Genomic DNA, 21,662 nt, shown 5'->3' on the forward strand with positions numbered 1-21,662 from the left:
TGCCATTGATAATGTGTAAAATGATTCCTTACTATTTATAACGTTAATCATTAATTGGTTACTTATAAATAAGTCAGACCAAACAAGCGTGTCACCTCTACTGATTCCACTAATTCCGGCTTATCAAGTTCTTCATTCGTAAAAAATTGAAAGTCTTTCTTGCTCTTAAGATGACCAATTAAGGTCCGTAAGATGACGTATAAGGCCTTCGAATATAAATATGGCATTAACATCCTTAGCAATAACATTCTTCTCTATGACATTAATTTTATTATCATTAATATCATAAGTTTAGAATATTCAAACATGATATTAAAGCTAAGATTTCGTTCACAAGACTGTGGCGAAAAGTTAACGTATTTCATAGTTCCCGATAATAACATTATTCAGCTTCCTTGACAAATGCGGCAATCATTTTTTTTCGGGGATGGGGGGATATTGATTTAATATTGTATTCAAATTAATATTTTAATAAAATAAGTACTCAGATTTTAGGCGACTCGTCAAGTACTCTTTAATATGTGAACATAAATATTGTTATAAAACCAAAATATAAACAAGAGGAGCATCACGCTCCATTTTTCCCAGTAAATGATAGCATGTTAGTAGCAAAATAGGAAAGGAGATATGATTATGCAAATCTGATGGTGTTTGGGGGGAGGGGAGTACCTGTCCCTATCTATAAACAAGTATTTCAACTTTGGAGTGAAAATATCTGGTGGTATGAACATATACAGATATAGCAAGAGCACTGCATGCAGTATGTAACGCTCCTCTGTTGAGGGTAACGACTATATATAACCAAATTTATAAACTCAAGTTAAAAAGGGACATAACTCCTAAGATATTGCTTTCAGTATAATGTCCCTTGATCTAAACCTATGTCTTGTACAAGTTTCATACTGATACCTATCTTTTTTTTAGATTAACTGCACCTTGTCATTATAAGCAAGTTGATACCAAATAATGGGCTACATTATTGTTTTTGCGCGACGATAACGTCGACACAGCGATTATTAGGGTTACCTGCCCTTTAGAAATTTTAGAAATGCCATTTAAAATTTGATAGTGGACAAGAACAGTAAATGTCTTTGGTATCTTTTTGAGAAATTAAACTTAAAGCTAACCTGGTGTAAAATATCTAAGACGAAAAAGAGAACAAAGTTCCAGAATTTTATGACCTTGTGACATGACTTCATATTTTATAAAGTTTAAAGTGAAAAGCTGTTGGTAGGTTCTGAGAAAATGGAATTTAACCAATTAACCATTACAAGTCCTAGTGACCCTGACCTTTAAATTTTTGACATATAAATGAATATGATAAATAAAACTTATCAAGGTGTACTTCATACAATGTTCAAAGTTTCTGGTCAAATGTTCTTTAATTAATGACCAGTACTATGTTGTTAAAACAGGTCTCAGAGACCTTGACCTTTTGGCTTAAGAATAGGTGTGACAGGTAAAACTCATCAAAGTGCATCTACAGTGCCCAGTTTTTGATTTGATTTAAGTTCCAGGTTTGTTAAATTATAACAGGCCCATGTGACCTTGACCTTTGGAATTGAAAATTGGTATTGTTGGTGGAACTCATCAAGATACATCTACATACAAAGTTTGAAGATCCTAAGTAGTTTTATGTTTTGTTATTTACAGGTTTAAGTGACCTTGACCTTCTTTACAATCGTATAGCCAGCAACATCGTCGGAACCATTAATTATTATCATGGTAATCAACCGTAGGTAACCGACGATGACCAGATTGAACTTATCGACTTAAGTAGAAAGTTTCAATTAAAAAGATTTATAAAATATTGAAGTAAATTACCATAAACGAAAACAAAAAGGTTAACCAACGCCGACGACGACCGGTTGGTCATGGCAGTAGCTCGCTATTCGAAAAAAATGGAGCTAAAAAGATTTTTTATTAGCTAACAAGATGATAGAATTGTGAGAGACTTGCATTTACCAATGGAGATTATGAATGTTACGTGAAATACCATTCGGAACACCACGCCGGTTATGCATAATCATTTCGGTGATAACGCGGATTAAAATTTCTACCACGTGACTTGATGTAAAACAAAAAAGTAGATGCAATATGGGACTTTCTGTGTTGAATCTCGGTGTTAAGTTCTTGCAATACATATTTTGATTCACTGGGAATCAATCAGCATAGTTCGCCTCTTCCCGAGTAACTCGGCATAACTTGTCTCTTTCCGTGATAAATCGGCATAATTCGCCATTTTCCGTATCTTCAACAATTTTCGTGGCTACTTACTTTTTTTCTGAAAGTATGCCCAAGTTTTACAATCTTTAGTGCAAAAGTACATATTGAATGTACATTTTCAAAACAAGTTGTCAAGAAAAAAACAATCGTCAATATATATGTATTTTTATTGATAAAACAATATGCTACAGTCAAACGTTTACAAAAACACAAAATGAGTAACATGTTAGATAAAAAAATATGATGAAAAAATCGAGCGTTTTGAACAAGGTACTTGCATGCAGTTTTGAAACTATAAAAAACTTACTCATGTCCAACAGTATCTATTCCAGTATGACTTAATTATATATCAGCATGATACTTTAAGCTAGATGATACCCGGGACGTGTAAATACATGTATATATACATGTCCCTGATAAAACCTTCAACACAACTTAATTAGCTGCATCTAATGTAAATGTATATGTGGAAAAAATCATCGTTTATCTATATCAGGGAGAATATACTGTGAAGTTAATAGTTGTGTGTATAATTCTTCTTAATGGTCTCATTTTTATAAATACATTGTTGTGTATAACAGCAAGTTTACTTTGAATAAAATAGAACAATGGAATATAACAAGAACACATTTTTAAAAATCTGCATTGAACAATATGTAACTATTTCAAAATGAAGAAAAAAAATATTATGAATTAACGATAAACATTAACAGATTTATAACGACTGCCTGTAAAACATTTAATACAAATATTTAATAATTTAAATTAAAAATTACAAAAATAATTGAAAACAGAATTTTTGATTTGTCTCTTGTACTAAATTCATCATTATATTAGAATATTTATATTATCAACACAAAGACCATGTGTGTGTGGAAAGCGTCTGTTTGAACTTTATAGTTTATACTATATTGTATGTACCTCTATCAAGGCTTTAAACACAGTTATACTGTATGTTGCCCACATGTTTATTTAGTATTTATTTCTATATGCAATATCTCATTATTATATTTTTTTTAATATTTTAAATTATTCATTTATTTTTAATACATTTTATCACAGAATATTTAAAAGATGGTAATATTTGATCATGTAATGACACAAAAAACAAAACATCAGTATCTTGCTGTAAAAGTTCAGTTTTTTACCCTTGAACAATAGTTTACAGGCATCATTTTATTTAAATAAATTAATATTAACTATAGTATAAAATTTAAAATACTCGTACAAAGTGACAAGCTTCATCACCAGTTCACACGAACTAAATTTTAAAATATTGTATAACTTTAATCATTAAGTTGTTTTAATATGATTGTCACAATGACACATTTCAAACTTTATACATGTTTTAATCTTTTTTTTTAACTAAGAGTAATAAATTTATTTTAAACAAGATATGTTTGTAAAACATGTATGCCCCCTATCAGCAGCCAATTAGTCATGTGATAAGGTTATAATGCATGACTTCTGACCCAGTGATCAAACAATTAATAAGGGTTATAAAGTATCTACTGGTCATGACTTTGACCCCTTGACCCAAAACTCAATAGGGGTCATCTGCTGGTCACGACCAATCATCATACAAAGTTTGAAGTTCCTAGGCCTAGGCGTTTTTAGTAAATTGATCAGAAACCGTTTTTACCTACAAGGTCAATGTGACCTTGACCTTTGACCCCTTGACCCCAAAATCAATAGGGGTCATCTGCTGGTCATGACCAATCACCAAGCCTAGGTTGAAGTTCCTAGGCCTAAGGGTTCTCTTATTATTGATCGGAAACCGTTTTAACATACAAGGTCAATGTGACCTTGACCTTTGACCCCAAAATCAATAGGGGTCATCTGCTGGTCATGACCAATCAACATGCCAAGTTTGAAGTTCCTAGGACGAACGTTCTTTAGTTATTGATCAGAAACTGTTTTTACTTACAAGGTCATTGTGACCTTGAACTTTGACCCCTTAATTCCAAAATCAATATGAGTAATCTGCTGGTCATGACAAATCACCATACCAAGTTTGAAGTTCCTAGGCCTAAGTGTTCTTGAGTTATTGATCAGAAACCGTTTTTACTTACAAGGTCAATGTGACCTTGACCTTTGACCCCTTCACCTAAAACTCAATAGGGGTCATCTGCTGGTCATGACCAATCATCACACAAAGGTTGAAGTTCCTTGGGCCAAAGCGTTTTTAGTAAATTGATCGGAAACCGTTTTTACCTACAAGGTCAATGTGACCTTGACCTTTGACCCCTTGACCCCAAAATCAATAGGTCATCTGCTGGTTATGACCAATCACCATATCAAGTTTGAAGTTCCTAGGCCTTAGGGTTCTTTAGTTATTGATCGGAAACCGTTTTTACCTAAGAGGTCAATGTGACCTTGACCTTTGACCCCTTGACCCCAAAATCAATAGGGGTCATCTACTGATCATGACCAATCACCATCTCAAGTTTGAAGTCCCTAGGCCTAAGGGTTCTTTCATTATTGATCGGAAACCGTTTTTACCTACAAGGTCAATGTGACCTTGACCTTTGACCCCTTAACCCCAAAATCAATAGGGGTCATCTGATTGGTCATAACCAATCACCATACCCAGTTTGAAGTTCCTAGGCCTTAAGGTTCTTTAGTTATTGATTGGAAACCATTTTTACCTACAAGGTCAATGTGACCTTGACCTTTGACCCCTTGACCCCAAAATCAATAGGGGTCATCTACTGATCATGACCAATCACCATACCAAGTTTGAAGTTCCTAGGCCTTAAGGTTCTTTAGTTATTGATCGGAAACCGTTTTTGCTTAAAAGGTCAATGTGACCTTGACCTTTGACCCCAAAATCAATAGGGGTCATCTACTGATCATGACCAATCACCATACCAAGTTTGAAGTTCCTACGCCTTAAGGTTCTTTAGTTATTGATCGGAAACCGTTTTTGCTTTCAAGGTCAATGTGACCTTGAACTTTGACCCCTTGACCCCAAAATCAATAGGGGTCATCTACTGGTCATGACCAATCACCATACCAAGTTTGAAGTTCCTAGGCCTTAAGGTTCTTTAGTTATTGATCGGAAACCGTTTTTGCTTTCAAGGTCAATGTGACCTTGACCCCTTGACCCCAAAATCAATAGGGGTCATCTACTGGTCATGACCAATCACCATACCAAGTTTGAAGTTCCTAGGCCTTAAGGTTTTTTAGTTATTGATCGGAAACCGTTTTTGCTTTCAAGGTCAATGTGACCTTGACCTTTGACCCCTTGACCCCAAAATCAATAGGGGTCATCTACTGATCATGACCAATCACCATACCAAGTTTGAAATTCCTAGGCCTTAAGGTTCTTTAGTTATTGATCGGAAACCGTTTTTTGCTTTCAAGGTCAATGTGACCTTGACCTTTGACCCCTTGACCCCAAAATCAATAGGGGTCATCTACTGGTCATGACCAATCACCATACCAAGTTTGAAGTTCCTAGGCCTAAGGGTTCTTTAGTTATCACTCGGAAACCATTTGGTCTACGGACCGACGGACCGACGGACCGACAAGTGCAAAGCAATATACCCCCTTTTCTTCGAAATGGGGGCATAAAAAGCAATAACGTTTGTATTACCATACTATTGTGACAATATAAACTTATACACTGATATATACAGTATCAGTAAATATAAACAAATTTAGAAACTACAACATTTTACCTACTATAATAAAATTACTGTACATGTACAAGCATAATATCAAATCGATTATAAAATACTCTGTTTAATTAAAAAAAAACGCCAACAAAAAAGCCTTAAGAGGACACGGCGCTATTCTCTGGGCTGTGTTTTTTAATATCTTATTTGTTTGTAAAACATAACATTTAGGGATTTTAGCTCAAAATAAAAATACATTTTGTGGCTAACTCACTTATTTTCAACACCGCATAAAGTAATGGTACATAATTATAAAATGTTCCCAGAGTTTTTGTTTTCTAAATAAAGCACTTATCGAGCACGTATCACGTGCACATGGTATATCACGTGCAGATTCGTGTATAAGTCTCACAGGCCATAATTTTAACGCTTGAGAGCACCGCCAATCATATCAATGGGGAGCGGGAAAATTATGGTCGAGTTCTTCTCGGCTGCGATCGAGTTGAGGGTCTGCAAATAACGGAGTTGTAATGCCGCCGGTGACTCGGCCATGACGTCGGCTGCTTCCTTCAAGGATCGAGAAGCCTTCATTTCTCCTTCAGCCGCAATCACCTGAAATATACCATCAGTTATTTATAATCTAAAAGTCGACACATCGATATCATATCCTATCATATCATTTATAAGAGAATTGCAATACTTACTGCAAAAACAGAAATTTAACAAGTGCTGCGTTTGTTTCTTGATCAATCATTACATGTGACTATATTGATATTTATTTTAAAAATGCCCAGCAGCCAGCACTGTTTACAAACTTACAATTACAAATTTATCGATCATATTTATTCATTTGCTCATAGCAATTAGATACTTCCTGTGGGTTTCATTGGAGTATAGTCTGTAAAAGATAGTTCCTGTGGGTTTTATTGGAGCGTAAACAGAAATCGTGAAATCTATAATATAATATTCCAAGCAGCTGTAAAATCGATAATATCTCAATACCGTCTATAAATAGCTGCTTCGAATTAATCTCTTAAAAAGTTTTCAGGAAGCAGACGACATTTTAGATATCCTGTTCTGATTTTCAGTACAAGAAAATGTAGAACATAATAATGTTTGCATGTTTGAAGGCTGATCATTAGCAGCGTTAAAGTCTTGCATAAACAGTGACATTTGTTTAATCTGATCACGGTCAGTTACCGGGGGTCTTTGATGGACCAGTCTATTCAATAATAATTCTAACACAATCTCCTATTCTTGGCGCCATTCGTTTTGAGAACGGCCGGTCCAGAGTAATAATTTATTTATGAAAATATGGAAATTAACAGAATATTTACATAGTTAAATATCTAAGCACAGTATGACAACAATACGTAGTGAAATCAATAAATCTAATGTCCCTTAATCAACTCGTAGAAAATTACATATATTTCTCACCTTAGCACGAGCCTCACGTGCAGCTTCGGCTTCAGCAGCCATAGCTCTCTGCATCTGTACCGGAAGTCGAACATCTTTCCTATAATTGAAAGAAAATTTATAATTTCAACCAGTATAATAATAAATGACTTAATTTCCTTGTCAGTTATCGTCTTACACATATTTAAATTAATGTAAGTAAGAGAAATTGGCTAAAAATACATTTTTACGGGTAACTTGCTTATTTTTTTTATCTTGAAACAATATACATGTAAACTAAAACATTTTAAAGGAATGTATTTACTTTATATGGACTTTGATCGATTTACGGTTTATATATAACAACGTTCGAATGATTTAACGTTTATAAAACGTGGAAAATAGCGTAAATGGTGATTTAATTGAGAATTATTGATGTGGAAGTTAACAAATGAATACGTACACTTCAACACGTTCAACTTTAACACCCCATGGATCTGTAGCATCATCAAGTGTCGCCTGTAAAATAATAAAATCTTAAATAAATATAAACTTTAAATCATGCATGATATATAAATAAACAACAAACTTTTTGCTAAGTCATTATTCACACATTATTTAATGCGAATGGCCATAACTATAGATCGGCCTTCACTATTTTTCTTCGAAGTGCAACTAAAATTGACGTCAATGAAACAAACAAAAAATAACTTAATTTATGTGCAATAATTCAAATTTTTTAAAATAGAACAACTTAAAAATGGAATACAAGCTTTTAAATTGTTTACTGAATGTGAACCATGTAATTATACACAAACGTCTCAAACTTGTTATACAGGACACATAGAATAAAGAGATCTTATCTTTTTTCCGGCCCCATCTCTTAGATACACTTATATTTTGTTTACATATTTTATGTTGAACGCTTCACAATACTTATTCATGTTCCTACCATCAAACAATAGTGTGTCTATTCTAGCTATAAAAAGTATTATAACTCTTCTTTTTATATATTTATAACGGAAAGTTGAACAACATATCTAGAGAAAGCACAATATGCGACAACAATCTATAGGAACCAATTCACAATTTCAAGAGGGAGAGGAAAAAAGCTTTTTTTAGAATGATATAAATGTTTTCTAAAAAAATAATCTCAGTTTTCATAATTTAGAACACAAGGTCACGCGAACAAAGATTGATTCAAGTTATGTATGCAAAAATCTTTTTAATCTAAGAATTCTACTTTTCTTGTTTAACAAAAAATGAGTTTCCGTTTAATAAAAAGTAAAAAGATCCTTTCAATAAGTCTAGTTATGCATGTTCGTTAAGTGTATGTGTACGGAATCAGGTTAACATAGTATTAATGTATTATGTGGTATATATCGAGTAAGAGGTTTGACAACAAAGTTTTTAAAACAATCCTGATATTGAATTTCTACAGGTTATATAGATTTTTAACAGGTCATATTGTCCAATATTAGCGATCGTATCACCATATCACCTGTCAAAATCTTTTTAACGAATATATTTCTTTTCTTCTTTTTTTTTAGTATAAATACGGTATAAAGATTATTTCATAAATGTTTAGCAGAGGTGTATATGGAGTATATTAAATCATTTAATCAATGAAAAACAATTTAAAAACGTTCAGTATTATAAAAAACATATTACGACTGTACGAAAACTGCTTAAATCGAATATACACAAAGTAATAAAGTAATCGTTAACCTAGACTTTTTTATATATCAAACTTAAACTGTAAAACTAACAATTCAAATACCAAATATAGAAATTACAATAGGTCAGTTTCGTTACATTTATCGTTATTAATGGTATCTGTGAAAACACAAAAAATACTTTTTTCAGTCTGTTATTTTTGTTCAGATAATATCAAGAAACACGCGTTGTTTACCAAGTCACAAGTATAAAATATACATCTAAATAGATAGATAATAAGTCATCAAAAACAGCAGGAAACATATTTGCATAAAGGAGAAATTCAAATTTCGTATGTGAGCGAGTGAGTGTTCTAAAATAATAGTGAACACATGAATTTAGAAAGGTAAAGAGTTTGGGATATCAACATTCAAAAGTTTGGATAAAGTCAGTGATTTCGGCGCCGTAATTTCTTCAAATTCCGTATTTAAAAAGTACTACAGCAAGATATCAAGACGCTTTCTTGTTATATACGGAGAAAGGCGGAAAGTACCGAACATTCCAAAACGTGTGATGGAAATTCATTAAGCTTTCTATGTATAACACAACTGGTAAAATTGCGGGAAATACCAGAATTAAAGCTGGTTTAAAGTTTCAGTATGTTAACCCTTTACCTCATATATACGCGAAACAACGCACTTTCGACCTCCCCCTCCTCTTAAGGCCTCAAATAGTGAAAAAATGTCCTGTTTGGGCCCCAAACACATGTTTTCGTTTGAGAAATGTTGTGAAAAAAGTGACCACTTTTTCGGCGCGGCCCCCAACCAAAAGATACATCAGGGGTTGCCAGAAGGGGGATGTGCCCCCTTCTGTTTGGGGGGAGGGGGGTTTGAAGGGGGCGGCAGTCCCCCTCATCGCCAGAAAAATTTTGGACTTGTGAGAGGCTAAAAATGACCCCAGATCGATCATAAGGTAACGTGTAACCAATACTGAAAAGTATTTGACTCTATCTCAATCCATTGAGAAGTTGCAGCACTTTGTAATAAATTTTGATGGAAAAAATCAACGCAAAATAGTGATTTTGGGCAATTTTGAGATGTCATGGTAACAGAAAATTTAAGCCCGAGCATGTTGTTTCAAAGGCAATGGTCCAGTTAACATTTGTGCCAAATTTGATTAGTATTGAAGCAGTTTTTAAAGTTTTATAGCAATTTGAACTTGTAACGGGAGACTTTTCAATGAAAACAGCCATTTTTTCACAAAATGCTTATGAATAAATGGGTTAAATGTACACATGCCTGGAGATATTGTGCCTACCTGCATTGAATGAGCAATCTGTTCCCGATCGCTCAAAACTTCTGACAAATTTTTGGTCCCCATAATATTTCTCAAAGTTGTAGCGGCAAGAAGTTTGGTTGACGCATGCGCATTTTCGACGTTAATGATCGACATTGTGGCGTCAAAAATGCGCGCATAAATAACAGCGTCAACTGCTACGGTCACAGAGTCTTTTGTTAGAATCTAATAATCAAAGAGAGTTATAAATAAAAGATGTTTTTGTTCGGTTTTGTTGTTTTGTAACATTTATAGAGCCAAATGTTTCGTGACCCTGCCATCTCCTTGCTTTTTTTCTACAATATAAAGGAAATTAGTGATGCATTCACAAAAAAGGTTAACCGCAATTAAATATCAGCACAGCTTTACCAATTGAATGACCAACACTTTCATTAACTTTTGTATCAGTTCTTAAATAACTGCGGTTAACTCACATATTGTGTATGCATTTTAATAAACATTATTATTACACTGCACGGTAATTTCGTGCATCTCTAACCTGCATGACATGTGCAATAGCTTCTCTGTCACTTAATATCTCTGATAACTGCTTCGTTCCCAACACATTACGTAATGTCGTTGCCGCCAAAAGTTTAGTCGACGCATGCGCATTCTCTACATTGATGATCGACATGGTAGCGTCAAAGATTCGGGCGTAGATGACAGCGTCCACGGCCACCGTAACTGAGTCACGTGATAGGATCTGATCAGAAAAAACTGTTAAGTACATATGGAAAGTTAACAGATACATGTCTTTTGAAAAACTAACACACATATATGTCCCTAATCTAATAAACTGATCTTATTTTGTTAAGTTTTTCACCTATTTCATTCTATGTATTCATCTCTATAATGTGGGGTTACCTTGTATTTACCTTATATTTATCACGATAATCGTGGCGACAGATCTAACAAACTAAAACAATATTGTACCTTCCTTTTTTATCAACAGTGGAAATTGGAATTAAGGCTTTATTTTTTTTTCTATAAATGAAGTACCTTTAAGTTGCATACAGTAAAATCATTGAACTGTAACAGCAATTTACCCTTTAATATCATTACATTGGTCATGCATATCATTTATTTCTAGTTAATTATAATAACTTAACACATTATTGCAGCCTTGCTTCAGTACATAGATACAATATTTATTAATTAACAATTTCAAATATTCAGTTCTTAAATAGTAAACTTTTTAAATCAAACATTTGTAAACATGATACATTTATACACTAGTTTATCACTTATTCATTTAGTAAACAGCAACAGAGAAACACTGAATAATGCTGTTTGTTTTGTTCCAACATCAATGAGTCCATTGTACCCTCGATGTTCACAGCAATTTTTCACAGTAGTCAATAAATGACGGGAAAAGGCACTATTGAATTCGGATGTCAAGATAAGATATTATACAAAACATAACAATCAAAACAAAACAGAAAGTATTGTTCTTGTAGAACAAAGACACGATGGCAAGTAATACAATACAATAAGGTAATACTAGCATAAAATAGCAACTATAGATATTTTATATTGACCTAGAAGTTTTCTATATATATATAATATTAATAGAATTGCAGTATTGCAAAAAATAATTGGAAACATATCTCATACACTTATGTAAATAAATCAGTGTAGTAAATCTAGTAAAATTAATTTGCTAGTATTAATTAGTAAACATTTACAAAATAAAATGCTCTCTCTTGACCGGTTAAATCTTTAATGCGTTCCAATGAACATCAAAAATGATATTAAAGATGTAATTCAGTTTACTATACAAGTAGGTATTACTGTTTATATTTACACACAAGAGTATGTACTAAGTATATTAATTTTTCGCATCAATTTGTTTATCAGCAGTCATGTGCAACATTTAATGCTTCAGTATTTATCATATGTATTCTACATCTCAACCAGTTTTCCTACACAATAATTGAAAACATTCACTTGTTTTTCTACACTACATAAATGTCACCAAAATGTAATATTCATACAATAACATATAATTTACGCTGATTCATGTTTCACATAATGATAATGTCATATCAACCAACAGATTAACATAATGACTATAATAGAGTTTATCATATATATATATATCGTTATGAGAAACATTATTGATGAAAAATGTCAAAATAGGCTAGTACAAAATTATGTGACAGTCCAAGTATAGTTTGATTGGTATTTCAAATATGTAACTGTTTCGTATGTAAAGTTAAATAGTTGGTAAACATTTCTTTTATCTAATATACCTTTCAGTTGCAATCATTCAACTTTATAAAAATTGAAAAGGTTGTAATCTTTTATAATTCAAAATAAGCTTACAATTCATAGAGGAATTATCTTCAGAATAAAGTCAATATATTTACCTCTTGTGGTGGAATGTCGTAAGAAAATGTTCTCAAATCTACGCTCTTAAACGTGTCCACACATGGGAACAGGAAAAACAAACCTAAGTTTAAAATTATATAAGGTTATTGACATTAATAAATAAATTACAAGAGCTAAAATAATACAATAACATCTTAATTGTAAGTAACAATTCTTTTTATTTTCTTTGCTTTTTCTATAACAAATGATAAAACGTTTTCCAGACCAACATGCATTTCTCTTGTCTAAAAGATATGGTAAACTGAAAGACTAATTGTAATCTATTTGTGTTTATGTTTATCAATTTCTTCAATTAATTATATATCTATATGTTTTATACAAACAAGTAAATTAATCAATGGCACATACCTGGACCCTTGGCCCCACCAGATACAACTCTTCCCAGTCTGAATATGACCGCCCTTTCATACTCCTGCACAACCTAGTTAATTAACAAATATATGAAATCATCATAACAACAGTGACTTTAACACTTGACTGCTGAATTTATGAAATTGCCCGGCAATGAATTGGACACACTCAATTTGAAGTTAGCGAGAGTTAAATATCAACATACAAAATTGAGCTACTAACAGTTTAGAGCCTGATCAGACTGCACGGGTGTTACAAGCTAGCCTGACTATATAATGGCGGCAAAAGCTAATCACTTCCGGTTTGAACAGGTTTAGACAGTAACCAATATCATTAAATTGGTATTTTTTGACAATGTTTTATAAATAGCAATACAAAGTAACATATGGTCACCTAAACAGGCTAAACATACACATTATTGAAGTAAAATATACTGAACTATTAGCATTCAAAACCAATCGACCAAATGATATATACTGTATAATATAAATGCATGTACGTTCCTCAAAAAGTATAGATATCGCAATTTACCTTTCCTATAAAAGAAGCTACTGTCCTAGGATGATATTGTTTGGTTTTATTAACCTGTCAATTACATACTGATTACACGGTCGATGCACACAGTATATTAATCTTCGGTAGATGTTCGGTAAGTTCCGTGAGATGTACGCGGTACGATGGAATTTAATTTAATTTGTATCTCTAAACTAAGTGTACTCAGCGTTATAGCGCAATAGGATAAACCACGAGTTTATAATAATAAGTGTCACACGTGTTTTAAGTTCGAGGCCGCGTTGGTCCATGTTTTTTTCTTATTAATACTCTCAACATTATTGAATCTATAATTATATGATTATTTTATGTTGTTCGTTTTGATTGATTATGTTTTACTTAATTTTGTTATGTATATATCCTTTTTAAATAACATGTTTTTTAAGAACTCATGTTTAAATTAAAACGGATTAAAACCAGTAAATGTCTTTTCAATGCCGTAAAACACACTACAAATCTGTTCCATTAAAATATACTAAAAAAATGGCAACAGTAAGGATCGAACTACAGACCTCTCAAATATCAGGCATTCTCTTTACCGACTGTCCTATTATGAATTAACGAAAACCTCTACATTAAGCTGGAGTGACTTTCAATCCATGTCTAATATACTCCACATTAATTCTCGTAAACTACACGGACCAAACCGAAGTGGGATCGAATATTTAAATGAGTCCTATAATGTATTCATAATTGACAGGTCAATAAAATCAGACTATAACTTGAGCCTTTGTTTACATAACAAAGACCAATAACAATGCGAAAAAAAGGTTAGGCAGATCAATGCCACAATCTATAAAAATGAAAATAAAACTACATGTTATCGTATGTCTTGTTAGCGCAGTAGGTAGAGCAACCGTGTCAGTAATGTGTTTATCCGCACAGACAGAAGGTCGACCACTGGTACGACACGATTTTTTTTACCTCAGAACAGTCAATAGACTTAGTTCAGAAAACAAGTTTGACCGGTTTTATACATACATGAATATGAGATCGAATATTTTATTTCACTGTGATCAAAAAATACAAAAAGAAAAATGAATAGAAATAGAAATAAATATATACTATAAAATATATATCATAAGAAGAAAACAAAAAGGAAAACGAAAATAAATGAATAATTATAATGATAAAAAACAGAGCAAGAAGAAACAACTGTGGTTATAAAATGGCACTACTTAAATTGTGGTTCGAACCTATGAGAACAAAATTCTAAAAGTTACAAATAATTTCGATCTACCGACAGTTTCGATCTACCGACAGAGCCATAACGGTAATACACAAACGATACTGTAAGAATAATGCTATATAGTATTTGTAAGTGTTTACTTTTACGATATCGGATAGTAATCCAGATTATCCCGTTTTTTGGACTTTCCCATGTACCGTTAAGACCAAATTATCATCCTAGGACAGTACACGTTTTATTTAAACGCAAGTATGTAAATAAAGATAATAATGTAAATATAGTTAATAAACCAAAGTCCACCAAAATATTTATAGACGTTGCCTTACCTTAAGTGAGCAGATCAAAGAGAAAGGGAAAAACAGAATCAAGATGATAATAGAGAAAAACATGAGAACGTAACCACAGCAACCGATATCTCCATCCGGCTGATTCCGTTCATCTTTTCCTGAAATAAATAAAACATTGCATTAAAACTTTAATTACTAACACCAGATAGTTTAACATGTTTTTTAAATAATACAGAAGTGATAAAAACGAATAAACTTGACATCTAAGAATGTAGTTAATATCATCATCATTAACAGAAAAATAGTCACTTTATTAGTTAATATAATTCTACATGTATTTTGAAATCTGTAAGTATAATAAAAGTAATTTTCTAGATGTAAAACTAAGCTTATATACAGAAGCACTTAAAACTTGGATTTTCTAGAACAGTTAACTCAATTTTCAAACAATATTGTATATACACAATACACTCTGGACATCATATTACAATGTAAATAAGGGAAGTCACGTGACAAAAATATCAATTTCCTAGGTTTATGATATTTCAAGTTATGTGATGCTAGAACTCTAATAGTTTCACTAGCAAGCATGTTAAATTATTTATATCTGAGTGGTAAACCTTAGTGGTATTCTGATGATAGCATGGTATATTGCATAATATGTATTTTTTTCATGTATAATATTTTTCAAATATATACAATTTTAACATAGTTGAACTTGATGAAATTGACAGGTACTATTATAGTTATGAGATTACCTACTCTGGCTTTCACACCGAGAAACTATGCCCAGTGTATTTGAATGATCTGACTTGTTTTAATATGTCAGATAGAAATCACTTTATAAACACACCATATATTACCAAATAATTTCACAAACGAACGATTTTAAAAGTGTTTAAGATATCAAATACCACGTGGTTTGACCATCGCATCTGTGAGGGCACTTGCAAGCTATTCTGATTCACACAGTACATAAGAACACATATGACAGTCACCAAAATACAGTGAAACTCTGAACATGAGTTGACGCTTTAAATTAGTTCTTGAAATAAATTTAGAAACATTTTTACTTACTGCTACTAGACTTTCTGATTATGATGAAGTTAAGAATAAAATAAGTAAATCATTTTATGTAATCAATAATTTTATAACTTATTTATGTGATGTGACAGGTGAAGTCCAATTTAAACTTGACTTAGCAATTGGCACACACACATATACAAATTAAAGTTGGCCTTGATGAGTTTTCCACATACATGTACATGTATATGATTTTTATGGTACTTTCAGAGTTTAACTGTTTCAAAATATTTAACATAGGATATAAATATATAATACTATAGTAAGTTATAAACTAAAATAACGGAAGTGGATACGTACGAGCAGCTGAAATAGAAGACAAGGAAACGTTTATAAGAAAAGGTTATTTGGTGATGCTTACGTGTATGTCAGATAAAAACTATCTTAAAAGTGAAATTACTATAAAACATAAAATACAATACATTTTCTTAAAGTTATACAAAAGTACTCGAATAATCCCCTGATTAAAAATAAATTGCAAGAGACATCTTAGATGACAATTTACTCTACTCTATAGATCAAACAACGCCTAGATACTGTATCTAAGTAACTATTGTGATTCGATATCAGAGATAACCTCCACAATAACTCTTATTCAGTTTGTTTTCTATTCTTTCGCTGCAACATCTTGACAAATCAATCTTTTTTCAATTTTACAATTTTGACCTACCAAAACAAACTTCCCTTAAAAGACTCGATACACCACACTAAAACATACATTGTTTGAAACTATTTACACTAACTGTTGCGACAGTAAAATATGAAGTCAACACCTCCAGTTTAAAGTACACAAAAAAATCCCGAAATTACAACAAATGCATGTATATCTATATTTGATATAACCTACATGTATATTTATCTAAAATGAAGTTAAAGGTTGCCACTGGGACATAATTTTCAAGATTTGTTTTCATTGCTTTTCGAGGGAATTTTTCAACTTCACAACAGCAGGACGGTGTCAAGTAGTTAAGGAAAATGCTATCTACCTTGTAAAAGCTTTTGTTTTGTAAAAACAGTTGAGGTAGGGCCAACAGTAATTTAAAAGTTCAACGATATTGAAAAGATCATCAGAGTTTGTGCTGCTCTTATATTAGTCTACTAGGAAGCCACCGGCGGCACCGGTTTGATTAATGGGGGAAAATCAAACAACTTATATTTAAATTAACCGAGTGTCGTGGTTATCTACAGTATGCATCGGGGACAGATTATCTCTCCGATTTTAGGCATACAGTTCAGTACGGTACAGTACTGTCTATAGTACGGTATAGAGATCTGGAATCTAGTTAATATAATGGACAAGTAATGTTATAATACTTGTATATAATATTATATTTCTGAAAGTAACGCAGGCTATTACAGTAGAATCTAGTGGAATCTACTTACCACTTCCGTAGCCGTCCATTTCGATTTTCTGTGGATGGACCTCTATTTTGGCTGTTTAAATCTGAAAAGACATATATAGACACATTTGATTTATCTACTTTATTAATTCTATATGTATACTTAGTAGATCTAATTTCGTTTGAATTGTATTTGTTGTCACAGAAAATGACCTCTCTACTGTAGTCTACTTGACTACTGTACTGTATCTATTCTATTAAAATAACCTCATATTTCTATCCGTGGTTCAATGGTTAATGAAAAATGTTCAACTAGAAAAAATGACACGTTGTCATCATATAAGTTTATCTAGACTCTCTGTACTTACATGTACACGTATTATATAAAGAAGCCCTGAAAAAATTAATGCCCTTTCAAAAGATGGCGTGAAATGACGTCATAGTTTACGTCATAATATTATGAGGCTTTGTCCGATTGTTCAGTCGAAATTAAAAAGCTGTATTTTATTGATTAACCAATCTAGTATGATAATCAAATAAACAATGTCGCATTGTCTTGAAGGAAAAAACAACAGCAACAACAACAAACAAATAAAACTCAAAGTTAAAACTACAGTAGAGTACGTAGACCTACTGTACATAATGAACAGTACAATGTACTTATTTATATTTAAAAATGTCCAATCAAATTTGCTCTGATGAATAAAATATTAAAACAAGAACTTTATTAACAATTTGGATCAACAAACGCAAGAAATCGAAACTAAGTTCGTCGGAAAATGTCTACAGGAGATACTCAAGCATAGAATGAGGAAATTTTCTTTGAACAGTCACACTCATTTATCACAATAAGTTATTTCTAGTAAGTCGTCGGCTCTTTTTTCGATGTTTCATAGAATAATGACAGCTAAATCTTATAGATTTACTAGATCTATGTCCAATGTATCTATAGATAGTGAATGCAGTAATGTTCTAGCATATTTTCATAAAGTTATATTGAAATGGATCTGTAACTATATTTCTGTAAATAAATCTTTTACTTTATCTTTACTCATGCGTTTAATATATACACTTATTATTGTACAGTACATTCACAAAAAGTAAAACCATCAACATTTAAAATTCGTGAACATTATCTTGAATACATTAACCCATCATATTAATGCGTTTCTTAAATGTTGCAGTCTTAGAATAAAAGTGATAAGAATTTACACTTCATGTTATCTTACAATGTAATCCTACAGAAGAAAAAATTATACCATTTTATATGTGTTTTCTTTGATAAGAGTATATATATATCGAGAAATTACTGGCTTCAAAACAGTCGATTTTCGAACAAGAAATAACATAATATATAATTATGGTGTATCACGCGTTAAAAACTTCCTTCTTTATAAAAACGAAAATAAAACGCATAAATAATGAAGAAATATTCAAATTGCATCAAAAATGTCTTTGAATACTAGACCTATATTTATATATGTAGAGTGTCAAAGTGTTACACAGTTTTCTCTCTCCTTCGTCTGCTATTATAGAATTCACTTCTGAATCACCGTGTCAGGATCGTGTTGAACCATACTTAGGTTCGTCAATTCGAAAATTATGTATGAATTATGTCAAAACCGTCCTTTCAAGTAAACGCTGAAGTCATTTAATGCAACACATTTCAGAAGACTTAGAAAACTATCAACTAACCTTTAAGCCTAGAATTTTACATTTCCATCACAAGCCAAAAGTGGAATTGATAATTATGTTCACAATGTATCAATATCATTGAATAAACACGGAAACTACAACAGCTATTTAGTACTGGAGTTAATGGCCAACTATATACGTGCTACAAATCAATATATTGGCCAGCAATGGTGCGTCGAGTAGCGTCAAGGCAGCGTATAATGTCGATCTGCTTTATGATATATCAGAACTTTACTGATACTAAGTCAATGGTAATGAAACATGGCGGGAAGGTCTAAATAATAATGCGTATGGGTGTGGCACTCTCTTGGAGTACTCGGCATATCTAGCAAAACGAAAGGAGACTTCCGGAGCTTCTTCATTGTGCCTCCTCCTAATATTTCACAGTCTGCCAACATTACATCATTGCTACAAGCGAAGTGAACAGAGTTGACTATAACCGAATAGCTCTGTCACATCCTGAAGGGGGAGGAGGTCATTTCAAGTAGAGCACCAAGGGGTGCACTATTCGCAATTGTAGAGGGGTAGCGGAAGCTCTTTGACGCTTTTCTCCGAACAGTTGTCTTAAAGTAAAACTTGATAAGGGGCTATATTCGGAATATCTGTTACAGGTAATTAATTGCCTGATACAACTAAAATGCATCAAAGTTTTATCATGAAAAATTCATTGCATAATTACAATAACACATATCATTCAAGACTGATGTATGAAACATTGCTTACAGTACGCGTGGTGGACCTTCAGGGAAAAACAAGTAGAAGATGTATCGAACAGATATCAGGTGAGACAGGTCTTGTATTTCCTCTGATTTTAATGCAGATGAAGGCTATCCGTCTTTCAAAATGTAAACAACCATATAACATTATTGTATGGCCAACGACTTTCTATGAATCAGTCACTGTACTAAACTTCTTATTTTCAGACAACAAATAAAATTAATGTATACATTAGCGTGATCTACTGATAGTGCTAAATTAACTATTAAAACCCGTCTGTTAGCGTTCCTCATAACAGATATGCCACGCCCTCAAATTACTTTTGTATTTTTAAATTTATAATTATTGCTATTAAATAAAGTGTGTACACGTCAATCGTAAAATTAGGATGTGCCAGTAGCTAGCATTCTTGTATTTAGATCTGTATAGTTTCTATAAGATATATAATCATGATAACTTGGTATACCTATGAACGAGTGGTTCGCTTTAACTAGGTCAAATTCTACACTGGTAAACGTTTCGTTTTTTAGCAGCATCAATTCATCCAATACTTACACAATAAAACTGACAAAATTATAAAATAAAATACGAATAAAATTTACGAAGAATTGAAGTTTAAGAGTCCTGCAGTATTACATGAACTATAAATAATTACATATTATACAACATTACTTACCTGAGATATAATACACAAGTTCTCAATCCGGGTGTACCAATTAAAATACCAATGTTTATCCAAAAACTCCCTGAGATCTAAAGCTATTTTGAAATGATTCGACACCAGTGTTGATAATCAATGAAAACTTTTACTTACCTTATTATATATTTCCTGCAGTACCCGCTAGTGAAGTATTTCCAGTATTTTGAAATACAGTTGAAAATATTGCAAAATGGGGAATGGATCCAAGCCGATCAATACCCTGTGGTTTAAGTTTACATACGTCACACCTGAGTTAACAGTCATATGATTATTCTATTTTTGTCGCGTGACCTTGTTGTCAGGATAAATTCAATACACAAAAAATCACTGTACAGAAACTGCTACAACAGTACGAACACGATTCTGTAAACAGTTATAAAGCTTTTCCTTTTATGGAGAATAGATTAGATTTTGGTGCATCGTTAAACATGACTTATCAAATTTTCAAACTTAACAAAATATTAAAACTTGGTGTGAGTGGAGACCTCAGGTGCCTCATGAATAATGAGGACCCGGCGTCTTTTAAAATACAACTATTGGTTGTACAAATAATCCAATGGCATACAATCTGGTCTGTATATTACTATATAATCAATCTCATTAAAATCAGATCATCGTTCTCTCGCTCCGAGCGAAGGGCAGTGGTGCGACAGTTAGGATATGATTTTAATGAGATTATATAATATAAATAGAAGTCACTGGGTTGACTTCGAACAGACAGGGGTGAGGAGCCAATGGTTCGAAGTCAACCCAAAAATATCAGCTGATCAAGCAGGAAGCCCAACATGTAAATACAACAATATAACAATATTGAAGTAGTTGGTACATTAAGCTAAGGGGCGTTGCCTGAACGACCCGCCCGAACTTTTACTACATCAGGGTCAGACGCGCGATATCGCCAGCTAAATAACATGTGTGTAGCTATAATACTGTTTCATGTGTAACTCCTTTGAAAGTATACGATAAGTAACGATGTCGTAAATCGCTCCATCGCGATCAGGTTTTATTTTTGTATGCAACAGTTATAAGATATACAAATGTGAAGAGTCTTAAACCTTAATGTATAGAATGAAATTTCATATTTTTCAAAAAAAAAAACACAAACAATTGCCAAACAAAAACATG

At 32.5% G+C, this 21,662-nt stretch overlaps 1 protein-coding gene across 3 annotated transcripts; it reads right to left on the reverse strand.

Moving 5' to 3' along the window:
- Nucleotides 1-6,062: 6,062 nt before the first annotated feature.
- On the reverse strand, nucleotides 6,063-20,808 carry LOC132740799 (stomatin-like). Of its 3 annotated transcripts, none has more exons than XM_060728795.1 (9): nucleotides 20,652-20,808; nucleotides 17,469-17,529; nucleotides 15,042-15,160; nucleotides 12,972-13,044; nucleotides 12,602-12,684; nucleotides 10,215-10,418; nucleotides 7,705-7,760; nucleotides 7,284-7,362; nucleotides 6,063-6,458 (listed from the first exon to the last, which is right to left on the reverse strand). In XM_060728795.1, exons 2-9 carry the CDS (start codon nucleotides 17,485-17,487, stop codon nucleotides 6,270-6,272), a joined length of 822 nt encoding a protein of 273 aa, XP_060584778.1. In that variant the 5' UTR covers nucleotides 17,488-17,529; nucleotides 20,652-20,808; the 3' UTR covers nucleotides 6,063-6,269. The 3 variants fall into 3 exon arrangements, with proteins under 3 accessions (XP_060584778.1, XP_060584777.1, XP_060584779.1); XM_060728794.1 differs by lacking the exon at nucleotides 10,215-10,418 and adding an exon at nucleotides 10,732-10,935; XM_060728796.1 differs by lacking the exons at nucleotides 10,215-10,418; nucleotides 20,652-20,808 and adding exons at nucleotides 10,732-10,935; nucleotides 20,514-20,651.
- Nucleotides 20,809-21,662: the final 854 nt, after the last annotated feature.

Source organism: Ruditapes philippinarum, unplaced genomic scaffold, assembly GCF_026571515.1.
Source record: "Ruditapes philippinarum isolate M1 unplaced genomic scaffold, ASM2657151v2 ctg215_1_1_1_1, whole genome shotgun sequence".
Taxonomy (NCBI): Eukaryota; Metazoa; Mollusca; class Bivalvia; order Venerida; family Veneridae; genus Ruditapes; species Ruditapes philippinarum.